We start from the raw sequence: 18,405 nt of genomic DNA, 5'->3' as shown, positions 1-18,405 counted from the left end.
AATGAAATTGTCAAAAGAAAGCTCACTGGTATAACTAAGAAGTGCTGGTGAGGAGGGAGGATTTACAGCAAGGCCACAACAGTGATGCTGCTGTTTCTGAATTCAGTGAGATACAAACATTCATCTGCAAATGAAATCACAAACAGCAAAATATGTTTAATTATATGGCTGCTGATAGACAGCTTCATATGCCTAAAGAGTGATAATCTGTCACAGAGTAATTACTTAAATGGACAATAGTCTGGAGTTAAAGTGAGACTTAACCAGGACAGCTTAATTTTACAGAGGAATAGGAGGCAGTGCAGAGCCCCACTGCCGTGTGTTATTGTGGACAGGGGCTTTGGACTGCTCTAGGAGTGTGGGTGGAAAATCTTAGCCTAAAAATAATTTTTCAGGGGAGAGAGATAGTTATAGAAACGTATTCATCAAGATGTGTAAGGGAAATGTTAATCCATTCCCAGGAGAAGTAGTATTTCTAGTTCTGAATAAACTCTCATAAGATTTTGTTGAGGGGAGCTCAGCTCTCTATATGAAGGAGCCTCACCCAGGAGACATTTCCACTTTCCTGTTGAAACCTACCCTACTATTTGCACAGAGACAGCTGTTTATTCAGTTCAGATCAAGAAGGATCAATTTATGCAAAATGTATTCAGAACTTGATTTGATCATTCTTCAATTGCCTTTTCAGGCACAAGGCTAATGCTGCCCAGTTGCTAGTAGAAGCTCGAGTCCAGCCCACCTCATCCAAACATGTAAGTATGTGAACTATCCCGTCTGTTCCCTTGGCAGACACCTCTGACCCCCCTCTTGGGGGATTGCATTACTAATGGCATCCTCTGTCCAGTGTTAACCCTTTGCAAACTCTGGTCTGACACCCAGATTCCTTGCTGGGTTTATTTCTGAAATGAGAATGCATTCAAGAGGTCTCTAATATTTAAATAGCAGCTTTGTTGTTGGCTTGCAGGTAGTGTTCAAGAATGACTTCAAGAAGATTAGGATGATTTTTTGGCACAAGTGATGGCAGACAATGGAAGGAGCAGAGTGCATGGGCTTGGCTGCCTCTTCTAACTCTGTTCTATGTAAAAAGACACTGAAAGGAAGTTCTGGCTGCACAGAGTGAGCAGAGCTTGTCTGTGTCTGGAACAGATTTTTAGATTTTTTTGTCTTCTCTTTTAGCATTTTTATCTTATTTTATCTATTTGCACTGCTCAGCTTAGGGATGCTTAAGCTAAATCTCCCAGTGAATTGTGTTGCTGCTGAGTCAGTCAGTGCTGATATTTGAACCAACAACTTGTTGTTCGTAGCCAGGGCTACACAGATCTTCAGATACTTCCCCCCCCCACTTTAAATAGAAACTTCCTGTTGCATGCTTATAGATTTCATTCACAGTGGGTGTCTTGGGACAATGCAGAATTACCCTAGGAACACATTGCCATGTGTCAGATTATGAGTGATAAAATACTACATCTGGGAAGCACTCAGGGTTGTGGGGGAGAGGAGATCTTAAAAGTCTGATTTGGCATCTGAGCTCTCCTATAACTAGTATAGTGAAAAAGCTAAGCTGGCAGAAGTGTAAACTTCATGGGCTCAAATTATCTGCTTAAAGTCCAGAAAAAAAATCTTTCTAATTTGACATACCTGCAAATTAGTCTGTGTAGTTCAAGATTTATCCAAGTCTTGTATCAGCTGTCACTTGAGTATTCCCCCTGCAATGGGCCATTCCAACCTCCTTGGCAGGCAAGTGAACCACTGGCACATCATTTCAGTCAGGGTCCTGGGTTTGGACCAAACACTTTCCCAGCTTTAATTTACAATAGCTTAATATTTTACTCTGAGGAGGTAAGAAAATATAAAGTATAGGAGTGGTGGTAGAGGAATCTGTTTTGCCCAATGCGGCAACCCAGAACAATGCTTGAGGCAAACTTCTATACATACTGCTAAACTGAAACAAAACTTTGCAAATATAAACATGACAAAACTACTGAGACAAAACGCATGCAAATAATCAATGCAGTGAAGAACAGTGTAACTCTTCAGTCCTGTTGCCACTTCATCTTCTCACGAAATATCTGTAAGAGGAGAGAGAAAAGAAAACCCAGTCCTGCTTGGACTGGTTTTAAAAAAAAAGAACTCTCCATCTGGTGTTAATTTTGTTCTGCCATGGGCATCTGTGGCTACCCATGGGATCCCTGAGCTTTGCCCTTTGTGCAGCATCTGACTCTTCATTTGCAACAAATCCTACCTGTGTGCCATAGGTTACCAGCTGCCCCCATGTGAGACCAGGTCCTGCCTGCAGCCCACCCCCACAAGCAGCTCTAAGCTCCAAGCAACTGAGTTGCCTAAAGTTCAGTGAGTCAGGTAGTGCTTTAATTAGGGGGGTTTATTCTCTGGCTCAGCAAACAAAAGCAAGGAGAAGACTGAGAGGCTGCAAGACCCCTCTTGTGTATCATTTGGAGGCAGGCAGCCTGTTGCACACTCTTGGTCAGATTACCCAGTGCTGGAGTGGGAATAGAGATGGGTTCTCCCCTCTCCAAGGGGTCTAAACCTCCTGCCCAGTGGGCTGTCCTTTGGGTCAGAGACCAGGGCTCTCTGCCATTATGCATTGTGAAGGACACTCTGGGACCCCAGAGTTTCATCCTCCAACAGCTTTCTGCTGTCTCCCCCCATAAGTGAAATCCTCCACACATACTGTTTCAGTTTCCTTTGCATGCCTGCTGTATTTTTCTTGCAGCTGAGCCAGCTCAGTTGCAGAATAAGGCATTTGTTTAGTTGTTGCAGTGGGTGCTGCCTCCTCACACTCCATCTCATAAACAGCATCAGTCTTTATAAGTTGGCAGAGTTTAGGGAGAGGCGGGGGGGTCTGGCTTAGCTGTATCAAGCTCCTCCCAAGGATAAAGGCAAGTGACATCATTGTCAGTAAGGTCCACCTCTTAAGTGAGTCTGGAAAGCCTCACCTCATTCTCTAAATCCTCCCCCTTCAAGCAGGCAATCTGCAAATGTAATTCTCTTTCTCTTACAAGGGATTAATTAGTTAAGTATGGAAGTTTTCTGTTAGTCTCTTTTCAGCATTTAACTCATTATGTGTTTTCTGCTGGGCACTATGTTCTGCCACCAAGGTCACCTGCAGTATTCTATCCAGTTCAGTCAAAGACCCTTCACCACCTTATCTCATTGCTTAGCTCTGTGCTTATCTCTTTGAGCAGCTATTAAAGCAGCTTCCAAAAGTGTGCAGACTATGGATTTGCCCTTACTAATTTTTTTCCTTCTTTTTTGCTAAATACTGTATTTTTTCTACAAGACCAGACAGAGAATGCCAATTTCCCTTATCCCAGCTCTGTCCATTCAAAGCTGGACAAGCTTTATAATCATTCAGCAAGTCTAGCTAAAGGTAGCAGTTGAGGTTGCACTTTTCCCAGGTTACCGTGATCTCTCTGCTGGAAAATTTGGCTTTGACTGAATAACAATTCTCCTTTGTGCAGCACTCTGTGTTTGTCCAAGTAGAAAGTAGCTCCTCACCACCCTTAAGGACTCCCTGCTCACTGCACCTGAAAAATTGTCACCCTGAGCTCTCTCAATGAGTGTTTGAAAGGGGCTTAGATGCTGTGATACAGCAGAGTGCAGGAGAAGGCAACAAACTTCTCAGGAGGTTGAATAGCAAACCTTTACTTGGAAACTTTGGACCATAAAAGACTTGGCAAATATTAAAGCAACATCTGATTAAAGTAAGGCAAGGCACTGAGTTAGCAAGCTCTAACCCATCCAGATTTCAAGAAAAGGAAGCTAGGAGAAAAAATAAAGAAAAGAGAGAGAGAGAGAGAGATAATAGTCACCACCTTGGATCCAGTCAATCTTAGCTGCTGTAAGGCCCAAGGCAGTGGGACTCACTGAGTCTGCACCCTGTTGTTACAGCCTTTTATCTGTTCTGGTCCCTCCCCACAGGTGGGGCTTTCAGTGTTCCAGTGGCTTGGTCCACTTTGGGCCTGGACCAGAGGCTCCAGGCTCCAGTAGGTGGGAAATGGAGCAGTGACCACCCCACCTTCACAGAACTTGTCCTGCCCCTGCCCAGACACACGCTTTAGTTGTTTTGAGCTATTCATAATTTCTCCAGTCTTCTACAAACTGTGATTTTATTTTAGGAAGAAAGATAATATGGTTAAAAGGTTAACTTAAACTTGATTTGCTAGGCAATTCAGCTTGTAATGCAGAATGATTCTGGGGGCAGATGCTCATAGTGAGTGTCTGCAGAGGGACTGACCCTGTAGGGAGAAGCTGTAGTGGTGAGCTGGGAGAGGCAAGGGTTTGGGGTAGCACACGTGTTCTTCAGGCTGAGCAGCTGATCCTGGCAATCAGTGCAATTACAGACTCAGTGAATCCTGTTCTGGTCTATAAGTGAGGCCACTTAGAACAAATTTGCATTACTTCTCTTTGATGTGGCCATGCCATGAATCAAGCTCTGTCAGTGTCATGGTGCTGCTGCTGTGCATGTCCAGCACGCAGAGCTCGGCCTGGAAGCTGAGGGCAGGCTTACACCAGCTTCTCCACGAGCAGCAGAGTGGATGAAAAGTGATTATATGACTTCTCTGAGAAAGGAAAAACTGGAATATAAACTGCAGCTGACAGCTTTGTAGGGCCTTGGTTTTGGTGATGCTGGGCTAGGGCTAGGCCTAGTTCTGCAGGTCCCAGGGGTGAGTGGAGATGTGTTGAAGGCTGGATCTGTTGTCTAGGGATCAGCTCTGCACTACATAGGAGGAAACCAGGGTACTTTCCGTGGTTTGGTGAAGCAATAGCAGTTGTGCCTGATTTGAAATAAACCCTCTTAATCCTTTTCAGCTGAAGGGACGATGCCTGTTTTGCCAAATGTAGCATAGACAGAAGATAAGAGATGGGAGGTGATAGTTTGTGAATTCCCTTTCCTCTCCATATAAACACTCTACAATTGCATCTTCCATTACCCTAAATTACTGTCTGGTAAAAGGGCATTGCTAAGTCTGTTTGCAGTGATAGCTGCTCTCCAGAGCCTGTGGAGATGGTCTGGCCCAGCTAACAAAGAATATCAGTAAATCCAGGGAAGGACTAACACAATGACATATTTCAAACAAGGTGAGAGAAAGAACCAGAAAAGTAAAGGGGGGTTCTGGGCAGCACTAGAGGAGAGGCAGAAACTCTTCAGTGACTGTCAGCTTGTGCTCTGTGAGATGAGAGGTTCTTGAGAAGGACTGTCTGTTTGGGGCAGTGCAGCACCTTGGCACAGCAGCTGCTCATGAACCTGTTCTGGCCCGGACCTCCATGGAGACCATTGTCACAATGAGGGTGATGCAGGTGTGTGTGGAGGAGCTGAAAATGCTCTGGGAGGTGTTGATGCTTTCACTGCCCTGCTGCTTTGTCTCTCCCCAGGCAATGGTACATTCCTCCCACCACTGCGCCGTGTGCATGCAGTTTGTCCGGAAGGAGAACTTGCTCTCCCTGGCTTGTCAGCACCAGTTCTGCCGCAGCTGCTGGGAGCAGCACTGCACAGTGCTCGTCAAGGATGGTGTTGGAGTGGGTGAGTTCAGGGTGGAAGTGGTGCCGGGCCTGTATTTGCCCCACTGGCCCTTCTGATGAGTCAAGAGCATGACTGTAACAAGTTAAAAACTGCAAATCTGTTGAATAGAATTTGCATCTGTGGTGATGTACTGTTGCAATGCCCCTGGAGTGCTTGTGGATGCAAACATCTGTTCCCTTTGTGCTGGGGAGAAGCCAGTAGTTGCCAGAGTTGCTTTGGGCTTTTCCAAGCCTGTCTTTCATGTTGGCATGGCACTAGCATGTAATTTTCTAATTTAAGTATCTGACCTTGTGAATACTGGTTGAAGCACTCACTGGTCCTGGATGCACATGTGCCCTGTCATCTTTTGGTGAAGACAGTTGGGCTTCAGCTTTTCAGCAGCCCTGATTTGTTTCACAGTTGTATTCCTCTTGCCACAACAACAGATGGCACTGAGGAAACTGTGCTGAGTACTCTCTGTGCATCCACCCCTTAGTATAAGCTGCACTGTTCTAAGATGTTGCTTTCTCTTCTCAGGGGTGTCCTGCATGGCTCAGGACTGTCTACTCCGGACACCAGAAGACTTTGTGTTTCCATTGCTGCCTAGTGAAGAGCTGAAAGACAAATACAGGCGCTACCTCTTCAGGGACTATGTGGAGGTAGTAGATTTTTTTCAGTTTTAAGATACCCTGGGTCAAATCACCAATGACTTGCAGAAATTTTGTTTGAAGTGTCTTGCATTTTTGATTAGAACTGCAGTAGCTGCAGCAAAATTGTCCTCAATAGATGGACATGATGTGGCTGCTTCTGTAGGACAGCCTCACTGACAAAATGCTCTAGGAGGTTGCCAAAGTAAATTCTGCTGTAAGGTCATCCACTCACTCCTTGGCTGAGGCTTCAGAATTCTCAGAGTGTTGCAGCTGAGAATTTCAAAACCTCAATCTGATTATTCTAGTCCTTCTTGTTCTTACATAAATATTTTTAGGTTCAGAAAAATAGGTCCCTCAACTTAGGGTAGTCCAGCTGAATTGGCTTGCTCAATTACATTTTATGTGAGCTTTCTTGAAATTAAAGCAGCAATTGTTAAGGTTAAATATGCAGGAGTATTCTGATAACTGGGAACAGACAGGGAACACTAAAAAAGCAGCAAAGCAATATGAAAGCATGATGTCACCTCTTCTCAATAAGAGACCCTTTGGGAACAAATGGCCACTATAGGAGAGCAGTTGAATAGATAAGGAGAAGATGGGGAAAGAGCTCAAATGGAGCAAAATAGTTTGCTTAGTGTCTTTGTGGGGTTTTGTTTGTTGTGCTGACTTAGTTTGTAAGAATCCACTTGAATTCCCTGTTCTAGAGAAGCTGTGAGTAACTAACAAACCTCTTCCATACTAGGAAATGCAGGATCTGCTCTGATAGCCAAGACCTGGTGACACTTTCCACTCATTTTTAATACGAAATAACTGCTTTGTATGTTTTTGAGGATAGGAATGGTTAAAGTTGAACAGGTAATGGTCTCTTGCACCCACTGCTGATCTTAGTCCCTTGTTGTGTCCACAGAGCCATTACCAGCTGCAGCTGTGTCCTGGTGCAGATTGCCCTATGGTCATACAGGTACAAGAGCCAAAAGCCCGGCGAGTGCAGTGCAATCGTTGCAATGAGGTCTTCTGGTAAGAAACAGAGAAGGTTACAGACCACAGGGAAAGTGTGTGCTGTCCTCAGAGCAATCCTTTTGCTTGCCAACAGTTTTGGTGTGTAGAAGTGTCTGAAATGCTTTGCTAGAGTTGTTTGTAACTTGAGTTGGCCTGAGTAATTGGACACTTGTGATCTGACTTCTGCAGGTGGTCAGATGTCCCCTTGCTTCCTAAGCTCTGGGAACTTGGGTGTTCTGACAACCAGGGAACACAGCTTGAGTAACCAAGGGGTTACAAATCTACCATTCTCACATTTTGGCTAGTTAAATTTTTTCCTATAGACACAGTGATTAATATAGATTCTGGTAGTAAATATGGAGTCCCTCTTGCTACCTGCTGGTATTGAGGTTTTAAGTTTATTTAAAACATTTTACTCCCAGTTTAGAGACCCAGCTTTCTGGTATCTCCATTCCAATGGCCCTTACTCACCTGGAATTGTCAAGTCATGCTAATAGAGGTGCCTGATATCTGCCACTGGAGTCAGGCTACTTGTAAGTGAATGGTAAGTGACTGCAGATCTCTGCAGTCATGTTAGAGGAGCCATAGGTGGGCTCTAGGAAGGGCCAAGTCAGCCCTCAGACGCGTGATTTGTCAGGCCTGGGTTCACTTCCATCCTCACTCTGGCTTTTACACAAGAAGGGGGAACTGGAGTTCAGTTTTGGTCTTCACACTCTACTAATACACAAGAGCATTTCCATCCCTTACTGGGCCCCCAGATTTTGGTCAGGAAAACCTCAGTCCTTGAGTCATTTCCGTAGAAATTGATATGTTGTTTTCTTCTCTTCTCCCCCTTTTTAGCTTTAAGTGTCGGCAGATGTACCACGCACCCACAGACTGCGCGACCATTCGCAAATGGCTCACCAAGTGTGCAGATGACTCTGAAACAGCCAACTACATCAGTGCTCACACTAAAGATGTAAGGACGGGCACCTGCCTGTTATTTCTTGTCCTCTAGCCCTGCCTGGAAACCAGGATAGAATTCTATACACACAGAGCATTGTGTTCTTCTTCTCTGCAGACTACAAATCCTCACAGCTCCCTAGGGACTGCCAAGAAGCTTCTGTCAGAAGCTGCTGTCATATGTGAGCTAATTACATCCCTATGGCACTGACATAACTCAACTGAATGCCTTGGGAAAGCTTTGTGTGGGAGGCTCAGCTGCCCTCCTGCAGTAAGGACCTGGTGGTCCTTATTCCAGACCTGGTGTGAATGTCTTTGACTGCCAAGTGTGCTGTCCTCCCACAGGCAAAAGAACTGTGGGTACTTTGAAATGATCACTGGAGATGTATTTAAAATGGAAGGAGAGGGTGTCATAAATGCAAAGGCAGTAGCAAATAAGGAACCAGTGGTGTTTAATCCTGAAAATCTTTGTGCAGAACTGTGAACTGGAGGGTGAGGGAAAAAGTCTTGTTTTGGCAAAGACTGCAAAATGGCGTAGCTGAAGTCTGTAAATTAGACATTGGAGTACTTCTAGTAGGTTTAGACCCAAGACAAAGAAACAGTATTACATACTGTGCATGTTAGCCTACCTACTATAGAATTGTTGTATAAATACACTATCTTTATCTTCTAAATTACCTGTCTGAGATTGGAACTTCTAATGTCTTTTGGGCATTTTGTGGCCCGACTTCAAAACAGTTTTTGGCTACATTTGTGCTACCATGGCCAGTGGCAATTGTGACAGTGGTGATTAGCTGCAAGCTTCAGTTATGTTAGGAAAGGGGATACTTAAATGGATCAGAGATTTCAAGTTCTCTTCTTTCTCTGGAGAAGGTGTCAGCACGTGATGGTATTGTTTCTGCTATGCTTATTTGTAGAAATTTTATTTTATTGAGCATTGTCCTGGCATACATTTTGCCTGACATGAAAATTTATACAAAGTAGCAAAACTCACTTCCTCCTTTTTACCTATGCAGCCCAAAAATATATATCTGGGTATCTGTGGAGTGGGGCTGTGTGCAGCTCTCCTGTGGTTAGGCAGAATCTCTGCAGGTAGCTGAGATGTCATTTGTTAGTAGCTGCTGAAGGCAGAGTATAATGACAATTATCTGTAGCTAAGTAGCTGTGATACACTGTCATGCATGAACTAATTGTGTCCCTGTGCCTGAGTAACTGCAGAGTGGTAACTCAGCAAGGCCTTCAGTTTTACATGGAGTAACAACAGCAAATGTGTTTGCTTGTGCAAACAGTCCAATGCTGCAGTGCAACTTCCTGACTTTGCCTTTCTGCCATCTTCTAAGTGGAGCTGTCAGGAACTGGTGGGAAGCAGGGTATAAATGCTAATATTCTCATATGAGAATATTTCTCATACATGAATGCATATTTTTAAGGAAAAAAAGGCAGAGAGGAATAATCACACAAGTGCTGTCATTCTTCAGAAGGCTGCTAGAGTTGGATCTAACAATTGTGTCTGTTTCCTCAGTGTCCCAAGTGCAATATCTGTATTGAAAAGAACGGAGGCTGCAATCACATGGTGAGTAATTCCCTGAACACGTCAAACCTCCCTTGTTCTAAGTGGAATTTTTTTCCCACACTTTGTGCTAACCAAGTGCCTCTTGTCTCTTCTTTTTCAGCAATGTTCCAAATGCAAGCATGGTAAGTTGGGTTTGGAAGCTGTTTTCTCTGCAATGTTTGTCAGTGATGATGATCCATTCTCCTTTTTTTATGATATTAAGACAAATTGTGAACACAGGCTGAAATATTTTCTCCCTAGTAAAACCTGAACAGGATATTAATTACAGATTTCTGTGTGATAGCTTTTTTTTTCCCCACTGGCTGTGATGTCAGCTGAGTTCTGCAGTGCTGGTTTGGCTTTTGCCCCTGACATGTCTATTGGATAGAGAAGTCTCCAGAATATTAACAGTGGAATTCATCTCACAGGAGAGCTTTCCATATAAATGTATTTGTAATCAGCTAAAAATATTGTCAAACATAGCCATTTACTCAGATCAGCTTAAGTCCTTCTGCTTAGTGATGGAAATAATGAGCTCCAGCTCAGATGAAACTGCAGGAGCAGTTTTTATGTTTTAATTAAAAAATATGTTATATTAATTGTTATATGGAGCAGCAGATGTTGAACTTCTCAGTCCACTCCTGTGCAATTAGCAGCCTGAGTGTCTTTGGCCCATTTTGTGGCCCTACAAAACAGCAGCCTGTTCTTGCACTTCCCTTTTCATGGCAGAATTAATTTCTGTTGCCTTGGAGTGAGATAGCTCTGAGTTAAGTGTACCACTGGAAACTATTGTAATATCAGAACCTGATTGGGAAGGTGATTAAAGGTGACTGTCCTCTCATTTCCTTCACTTTGGGGTTCTCACAGCACTGGATGTGCTTTGATGGAGCTCTGTGACAAGGGGGAGCAGGCAAGTGCCAAGATACCATGGTGACTTAGCACTCGAGAAGGCTGATGAACTTGGCAATTACAGTTTTCAGTCTCATTATCATAAGTAACACAGAAGCAACTTAATTGTAGCAGCTTAATCTCCATCTTTTTTCCTTTGAAGCAGAACACTCACAGCTTCACTCTGAAATCAGAAAATTGCCATGTTTTGCTGTTTTTACTATTGCTGTCTTTACTCTGCCTTCTTCCTATTTCAGCTGCTTCTAACTCGAAGTGTCATAAGCCACTGACATCTGATGTTACCTGGGTTGTTCCCTCCTGGAGAGAACTGAGGGCAGGCTTTCTTTTGCATTGCTTAGTTCACTTTTGGATCCAATTGTTCGTGTTTTATTCAGACTGAGGTTTGCATGGGGCAGTGTGCCCATGGTGGGGAGGGTGCAACTCACAAAAGAGACTGGCAGCCTCTTCTCTAACCCAGAATGACAGTATGTGCAGGGTGCAAGTGCAGTTCTGCCCAGTGGTTTTGGTGTACAGGATGCAGAACTTCAAGATTTACTTTCCATAGTTGAATGAGAGGCTGTGCAATTAAAATCTTCAAGACAGCCTGGTATTTTTGGCTCACTGTTGAGTTCTGTTTTGCAAGATGATACAAAACGTGTGTGTTTCTTGGCTTAGCAGAAACATCTGAACACAGATGGGCTCTGTCTCCTGAAGCTTTTCTTTCTTAGAGGTTTTTTTCTGTGCATCACAGTGGGTTTTTTGCTGTTTTCTGCAGACTTCTGCTGGATGTGTCTGGGAGACTGGAAGACTCATGGCAGCGAGTACTACGAATGCAGTCGGTACAAAGAGAATCCTGATATTGTAAACCAGAGTCAGCAAGCACAGGCCAGGGAGGCCCTTAAGAAGTACTTGTTCTATTTTGAGAGGGTAGGAGACATCTCCTTGGCCAGAGCTGCTGTAGCCTTTTAATGCTCCCTGCCTGGTGCAAAGGTCATTGCCAGCAATCTCCGTGCAAGAAACTGCCCAAAGAGAATCTGTGCAGAATTTTCAGGCCCTGTTGTTTATCACTCAAAATCCTGCCCTGAAAGTCCCATGCAAACCAGTGATGTCATATCCAAAGCAATTTGTATTCACTCCTATATTCCCTTGTGCTGGAGAAAATCAGTATTACCTGTGTGCCACTGTACTATGTACCTGCAGGCTGAGTGCTGCTGCAGTAGATAGATATTGCTCCAATCATTTCCTTTCAGGACTGGGGAACTTCTGTTCCTTGCAGTACATCTTTATACAGATAAAAACTGAATAAATTTACCACGTTCAAAGCTCCATTGGCTGTAGCAAAGTTTTTACTAAAATTTCATGTAATCACATTTTTAAAAGCATGTCTGTCCACACAGCAGGCTCCATGCACCTGGCCATGCAGAGCAACTCTACAGCAGTATCTCTAGAAGAGAATGTGGTAGAGGTTAAATACTGCTGCGTTTCAGCTTCTCCATTAAAATGAGTTTATTCTCCACAGCATGAGCCAAGTCCTGTCATAAAATAAATGTCTTCATTCCTGGCTCTCCAGACCAACAGGCTTTGGGAAATAGCCATGTTTACAATGTGCACATGGATACTGGAGTTCACTGAGCCCATGTCAAATGTTAATTTAATCTCTTGACCTTCCTATAGAAATCCTTTGAGTAGAGGAATCCCCGTGACTTTCCCCCTTGTTAGACACGAGGTCACTGTGTGACCAGAGGGCATTCCCACTCGGAGGAGCTGGGTTTGCTCCCTGGTCTTGCTGCTGTCAGTCTGTTGTCTGCAGCCTCTGCCACTTGCTACTGGAGGTGCTGCCTTGCCATTCTTTCCCACAGCATGTCTTGCCTTGCTGGACTCCTGCCCCACTCCAATTTCTGCTTGCTAGAGCTTGTGCTTTTACAGCAGTAGTAGTCTGTTCTCATGCTGTTTTTTTCCTTTCCCTGTCTTCCCACCTCTTGCAGTGGGAGAATCACAATAAAAGCCTACAGCTGGAGGCACAGACATACCAACGAATCCAGGAAAAAATACAAGAAAGAGTTATGAACAACTTGGGAACATGGATAGATTGGCAATATCTACAGAATGCTGCAAAACTACTTGCAAAGGTGAGTAATTGTCTCTTGTTTGGCACAGTGAAGAGAACACATGCCAGAATGCTAAATTCATAACACCAAGTAAGGAAGGAAATTTAAGAGTTGTGGTTTTGTGGGACAGTACTTCTGGTGTAGGACATGGACAAACCAAATATCATCTAGAAGTGACCTCTGTGAAGTCATACTCTACAATACACAGTCCTGCACAAATTCTTCCAGGAAAGGTGTAGGAAATTCTACCAGGAAGTCTCCAGTTGTCAGGTGTAGCTTCTTAGCCTGTAGTGATTGCATAAATATGACTGTGCTGACTTCCAAGACTGAGACTCCTGTCTTTTTCTCTCTCTTCCTCCCACTCTTGGACAGTGTCGTTACACCCTGCAGTACACATATCCATATGCCTACTACATGGAGTCTGGGCCCAGAAAGAAGCTGGTAAGATGCTCTGCTCTTTTTTTGCTCATAACTTTTCAGGGTGTATCTGGCAGCATGCTGGATTGAATTCCAGAGCTGGGCAGTGTCTGAAATTTGTGTCCTGAATTTGAGGTAAGGACAGGATAAATAGGTGGGATTGCACCTTTCTTCTTCACTTCAAGTCGACCAGCAGCTCTGTCCTCTTATACATTACATTATTTTCCCAGGGGACTTCACTGCACTTTCACTAACAAGCCATTTATCCAGAATGTTTTGAGGCTGGAAGTGTGCATTTATTTCTTGGTAAGATTTATCACAATGCTGTGGGCCATATTTCCTGTGAAGAGCTGCTGGAGGAGAGCTTTTCCTTGGATCAGGGTGTAGCTTTGCTTTTTATTCCTGCTCTAAGTTCCTTGCTGGCTTGGTGCATCTCATGGGCTGAAAAAGTACAAAAATAACCTTGAATTCAGGGAAGAGTTTTTTCTTTGACTCAGCTGTCCTGTAAAACCTGTTATAGAATCTTTCTTCATGGCATCAGGTGTTCTCTAAGGCTGTGGATAGATGTTCTCTTCTGGATCTGACTGTGCCTGTGGAACAAGTTGCTGCTCCCAGCAGTGGTTAACAGTCCCTTCACTCTGCCTGCAGAGCTACTTATGAGAGCATCTTGTGACCTGCTTATGGCAAAATAAGCTGAATTAGGAGATATTTGTCACATGCAGTGTTTTTAGGCTGACTGGGTTAATTTTGAGTGATGCAGGTTGGGGAGAGCTTCCACAAGAAATGCCCAGAAGGGGTGATCCCATCTAGGTGAAGGTGGATAAGGAGGAGACACAAACCTGCTCTGCCAGCACTGCTGTCATCGGGACACATTTGTCTGCTCCTCAAGTGTAAAGAAACTGCTGCACTAAACTAGTTTTGTGTTGATGACTCTTATTTTGCTCTTTGCAGTTTGAATACCAGCAGGCCCAGCTGGAAGCTGAAATTGAAAATCTCTCATGGAAGGTGGAGCGAGCAGACAGCTATGACAGAGGGGTGAGTGTTCTGCTTGCTTGAGCTTGTTGGCCAGATTTTCTTTGTTGGTCTTAACACTTCTGCAGGAGCACTAAGGCTGTCAAGTGAGGGTTCTGAGAAGCTAGATCCAGAAACCACCTTTAGCCAGCAGATGATGTAGAAGCAGCCTTGTGGGAGAGGAGGGAGGGCTGCAGGGATTCCTGCAAAATGAAACAAGTCCCATGGAGCTCTGGAGGAGACTGCATGCAGCCTTCTGGTGAAAAGCAAGTTTCTTAAGTGTGTAGCATTTTAGACAAAGCAGGTGCTGGGTAACTGCAGAGGGAGCCCACATAAAGAGGATCTGAGATCTTGTAATCCAGAGTGTGCATGAAGTGTGTGATGGTTGGTGCTTCTCAAGCCAGAGTGTAGTGTCCCCCTAAGGAAAATTAGGTCTTCTCCAGGGATTTTATTCTAACAGTTTGTACCTTCTCTTTTACCAGGACTTAGAGAATCAGATGCACATAGCAGAGCAGAGACGGAGGACCCTGCTGAAAGACTTCCATGACACATAAGAGAGGAGGAAGTGACAGTGCAGGGGTGAGAGCAGCGAGTGAAGTGATGGTAGCTTCACTGGGATAAGCAGGCACTGCCTCTGGGAGAACACGGCCAAGGACAAAGCCACCCCTCCCCTTGCAAGTCAGACACATGCAAACACCACCTCTTAGTCCAGTTTGTTCTCTTATCTTTCTGTTTCTGTTTCTGCCAGGCTAGAGGCCAGAGCTCAGATTGGCATATTTCCTGGGCCATTTCCCTCCTGCCCTTGATGGTTTCAGAACGGGAGGGAGTTTTTTTCTGAATGGCTGTTAATAGTGTTAGATCATTACAGTTTATGTAATTTTCAACGGTTGTACAATTATACAGACAAAACCTTAGAATAACACAAAACCCTTTTTAAAAATAAATTGGCAGTGGAGTGTTTTTCCTTAATCTGCTTGTAAATTTAATGGGCTTTTCCCCCTCTCCTTCTCCCTTCCTCTGACCCAAAAATCCTCCTAGTCATTGAAGGAGGTTAAAAAATATCTCAGCTAGATTTTCCGATGCTCCTTTAACCAGGGCATTGCAGCATTGGCATTGCATGAGGAGAGTGGCTGCTGTTAAGGGTGGCTGCTGCTGTGTCTGGCCTGACAGTACCAGCAGTGGCTGTGACTCAGTTTGATCACATGTGACATCTCTTTTTCTTGTAAATGAGCTGTGCAAAATCCAGCTACACAGACAAAAACAAACAGAGGAATTGTCAGGGACAGAACAGGTTAACATTGGGGAATATGCTTGAGTTTCAGAGAAATTGAGAGAAATCAGATTCTGCATTTGATGAATTTAGGTCTTCCATGTAGATTTTTGCTTTACTTGTTTTTGTGGGGAGGATGTTGTATTGCCAAAGTGAGTGATGAGGGAGTAGTAGCATACAGTTGTTAATCAAGGCTTGGGGCTTTTGCAGAGTGAAAGAATCCATGTTATAACAGTGCCATGCAGCCTGATAAAGATTATTTGTGCCTGCTGGGTAGCATGGCTGAGAAAAAATTGATCTCATTCATCAAAGTGAGACTAAACACCACTATGTTATGAGGAGGAAAGATTGTGTACAGCACACTCCCTGGCACGTGTTGGCAATGTGGACAGGCACTTGAATACAGGTGCACTGCTTGTGCAGAGCCTGCACCAAGCCAGGCAGAAAATTAACTAGCAAAATTAATTTATTTGTATATTAGTATTGATGCTGGTGGGAACTTATCAGAAAATTGATTGTTAGGAGCATGTGGAGCTTTTTTATTAACATTCTCTTTTCTAATGTAAAATATACACTAAAATAAAAATATGAAAAACCTAGTTCATCTTAGTAGGGGTTAACATGAAAAATGTTACTTAAATGCTGACTCTTGCCTGTTTGCTACAGGAAGCAGGCCATATATTAGGATTTCACAGATATCTGTGTTACTTGCACCAGGAGCTTGTTGTTTACAGCCAGTAAGGTGCAGCTGGAGTCTGATCTGAGGAAATTTTCACCTCTGTGGGGAACTCATGGGATTCTCTTCTATGCTGTATTTGGAAGTGTTGCCTTTGATGCATCCCTGTATTGTTCTTATGCAATGTCACTTGATAAAGATTAAACTGGAGGGGGGAAAAGTGCTAAATTCCTGCGTGTCAGAATAAGCTAACTCTGCTGTTGGAGCCTCTTTGGTACCTGAGATGTGACCCAGGCACTTGCAGCAGGTGCAATTGGGCTCATAGATTTTATCAAGACTGATGCTTTAGTTTAAACAAGGAGTAGCTGTCATAGGAGCTAATCCTGTGGCCATGCTTGTTGTACACAGCAGAAAATTTCAACCTGAGAGGCCTTTTCCTTCCTCCCTCCCATCTCTGGTGTGGGATCTATCCTCAGGGAACAAGGGAATGCACTGGGAGGAGCTGCTGGCCATGAGTGAGTGTTACAGCAGAGGCAGCTGAGGGTAGGGCAGGCTCGTGGACAGATGGCTGGAGCCAGGGAGCAGGGCAGGGAAGGGATCTGTGGTTTCTGGGAGCAGCACTGCTTGCTGTGGAAGAGATCTCCATAGCCATGGCTCCTTACATTCCTGCTCTGTCCTGTTCTGGCTCCCCTCGAGGCTGGAGCTGTACAGATAAATCTGGCCTTGCTCCAGCCACTGTCTCTTGATTTCATTTCTTACTCTGCACCCAGCAGCAGCCTCTCTGTGCCCTCCTCATGATATATCCTAGAGGTCAGTCTCTCTTCCTCTCCCCTTCCCAAATGATTGTCTTGGCATGCTGCTTCCATGGGAGGGGAGTCGAGGAAGGTTTGCTGAGACCCAGCAGTTTGCAGTGAATACAAACAATGTTTAAAGTATTCCTTAAAAATGTAACGTGCAAAGTACTGATTAGGATAAAAGCTGGTGTTCTTGTCCAAACATAACTATCTTAACACCTAGTCCCTTTGCAGAGCAGGTATGTGGAGTTTCCTAATCCCAAAGAATTTTCACTTCTGTTACATAATTGTCCAGCTTTGAGCTAAATGAGAATGAGGTTTTGTCTCTCCTTCCCTCCTTCTTTCCCTCCCTCTCTCTTCTATGCCCCCACAAAATATTTTGCTATGAATTCTCATTTGTGGACAAGCCAGACCATATAGCTGTGGCGAGGCTTGCTGAACAGGCTGCTGAGATGCTTGGCTGAGGAACAGTAATAAAGATTGCACAGTGCACCCACTAATTCTTTCAAATTTTCTGAAACTAGAGCTTTGTCAACAGTTCCATTTATTTTTAAACAAAACATCCTTTCTGAAAATGGTGAAAGCCCTGGGTTGTACCCACAAATCCTATTGCCATACTCTGGGAAAACAACAGGAATTGCTTTTGCAGCCCAGGCAGGACCACTTCTGTATTGGTGTTGTACAGAAAGTCATGGACTTCAAGACAAAGTGTGCAGGGCACAGGGGCTGCTGGCTCTGTGTGAATGACACTGCTCAGGAGGCAGGTGACAGGAAGGAAATGGTGTTTCTCAACACCAGAAGAAAAGGCCATTCCCCCCCTCCCCGTAATAAATACATGGCGCTCTTTGAATTAGCAAGGTCATATGGATGTAGGTAATAAAAAGTGGCTCAGGAGTCATTAATTCTGAGGTACAAGTTTCCCTTTGATGCGTTACTGATACAGACGTGGAATGTTTGCTCTCTTTTTTTTCTTTTTTGCACTTGTTTCCAGCTCCTGCGCCAGCCCGACACCTCTCCATCCTTGCATCTGGTACTTTTATTTGGGCCTCGCTTGTGTTAGTGCATTGGCTGCCTCATCTCTATTCGTCCTCAGGCTTCCCAGACTGTAACAAAGCGTTTTCTACTGACACCGCAAACTGCATGACTGCTGCCCTGCGCAGCGAACTCCCCGTGCCCGCCCGCAGCCGGGGCAGCACGAGGTTTCTGTACTATAGTCTTGCACTCTAAATTTTAGACTTTTTAAGCGGGTGAAAAATAGAACTTTATTTTTAAATGAGGCACTTGTTCTGGGAATTCCTTTCTCGGCCCCGGTCTGGGTGGCGTTGTGGGACAGCCTTGAGGTGTGCGGGAGGGCTCGGCACTGCTCCCAGCCCTCGCTTTTCTCCGCAGGCACCCGAGAGGGGCAGGGGCGGCGGAAACCGCCCGGGAGACGGGTTGCCAGAGGCGTGCCCGTGGTTTATTTGAAATAAACGGTGACTTTCTAACTCGGGCGGTGTGCTGGCTGTTCTTAGCGGCGGAGGGCGGGGGCGGCCGCGCCGTGCCCGCCCCGCGCTGACGCGGTGCCCGCCGCGCCGTTG

At 44.6% G+C, this 18,405-nt stretch overlaps 1 protein-coding gene and 1 long non-coding RNA gene across 7 annotated transcripts in view; one reads left to right on the top strand and one right to left on the bottom strand.

The window, feature by feature from the left end:
• The window catches only part of ARIH2 (ariadne RBR E3 ubiquitin protein ligase 2), a 36,405-nt gene extending 18,093 nt beyond the window's left edge, over window positions 1-18,312 (top strand). For 5 of the 6 annotated variants that reach the window (XM_064432845.1, XM_064432844.1, XM_064432849.1 and 2 more), the window contains 12 exons: window positions 689-752; window positions 5,395-5,542; window positions 6,059-6,180; window positions 7,079-7,188; window positions 8,011-8,128; window positions 9,635-9,685; window positions 9,786-9,807; window positions 11,328-11,479; window positions 12,538-12,681; window positions 13,033-13,101; window positions 14,029-14,112; window positions 14,571-17,328. In XM_064432845.1, the coding sequence (XP_064288915.1) occupies window positions 689-752; window positions 5,395-5,542; window positions 6,059-6,180; window positions 7,079-7,188; window positions 8,011-8,128; window positions 9,635-9,685; window positions 9,786-9,807; window positions 11,328-11,479; window positions 12,538-12,681; window positions 13,033-13,101; window positions 14,029-14,112; window positions 14,571-14,642 (1,156 nt within the window). In that variant the 3' untranslated portion in view covers window positions 14,643-17,328. Of the gene's footprint in view, window positions 1-688; window positions 753-5,394; window positions 5,543-6,058; window positions 6,181-7,078; window positions 7,189-8,010; window positions 8,129-9,634; window positions 9,686-9,785; window positions 9,808-11,327; window positions 11,480-12,537; window positions 12,682-13,032; window positions 13,102-14,028; window positions 14,113-14,570; window positions 17,329-17,819 lie in introns of those variants that run through there. The other variant, XM_064432847.1, reaches the window with a different exon arrangement.
• LOC135308103 (uncharacterized) lies at window positions 11,344-14,463 on the bottom strand. The gene is made up of 2 exons (XR_010368628.1): window positions 13,917-14,463; window positions 11,344-13,751 (listed from the first exon to the last, which is right to left on the bottom strand). It is a non-coding gene; the product is annotated as an uncharacterized LOC135308103 (long non-coding RNA).
• Window positions 18,313-18,405: the final 93 nt, after the last annotated feature.

This window comes from Passer domesticus, chromosome 9, assembly GCF_036417665.1.
Source record: "Passer domesticus isolate bPasDom1 chromosome 9, bPasDom1.hap1, whole genome shotgun sequence".
NCBI lineage: Eukaryota > Metazoa > Chordata > Aves > Passeriformes > Passeridae > Passer > Passer domesticus.
This window is presented reverse-complemented; position numbering and strand designations above follow the sequence as displayed.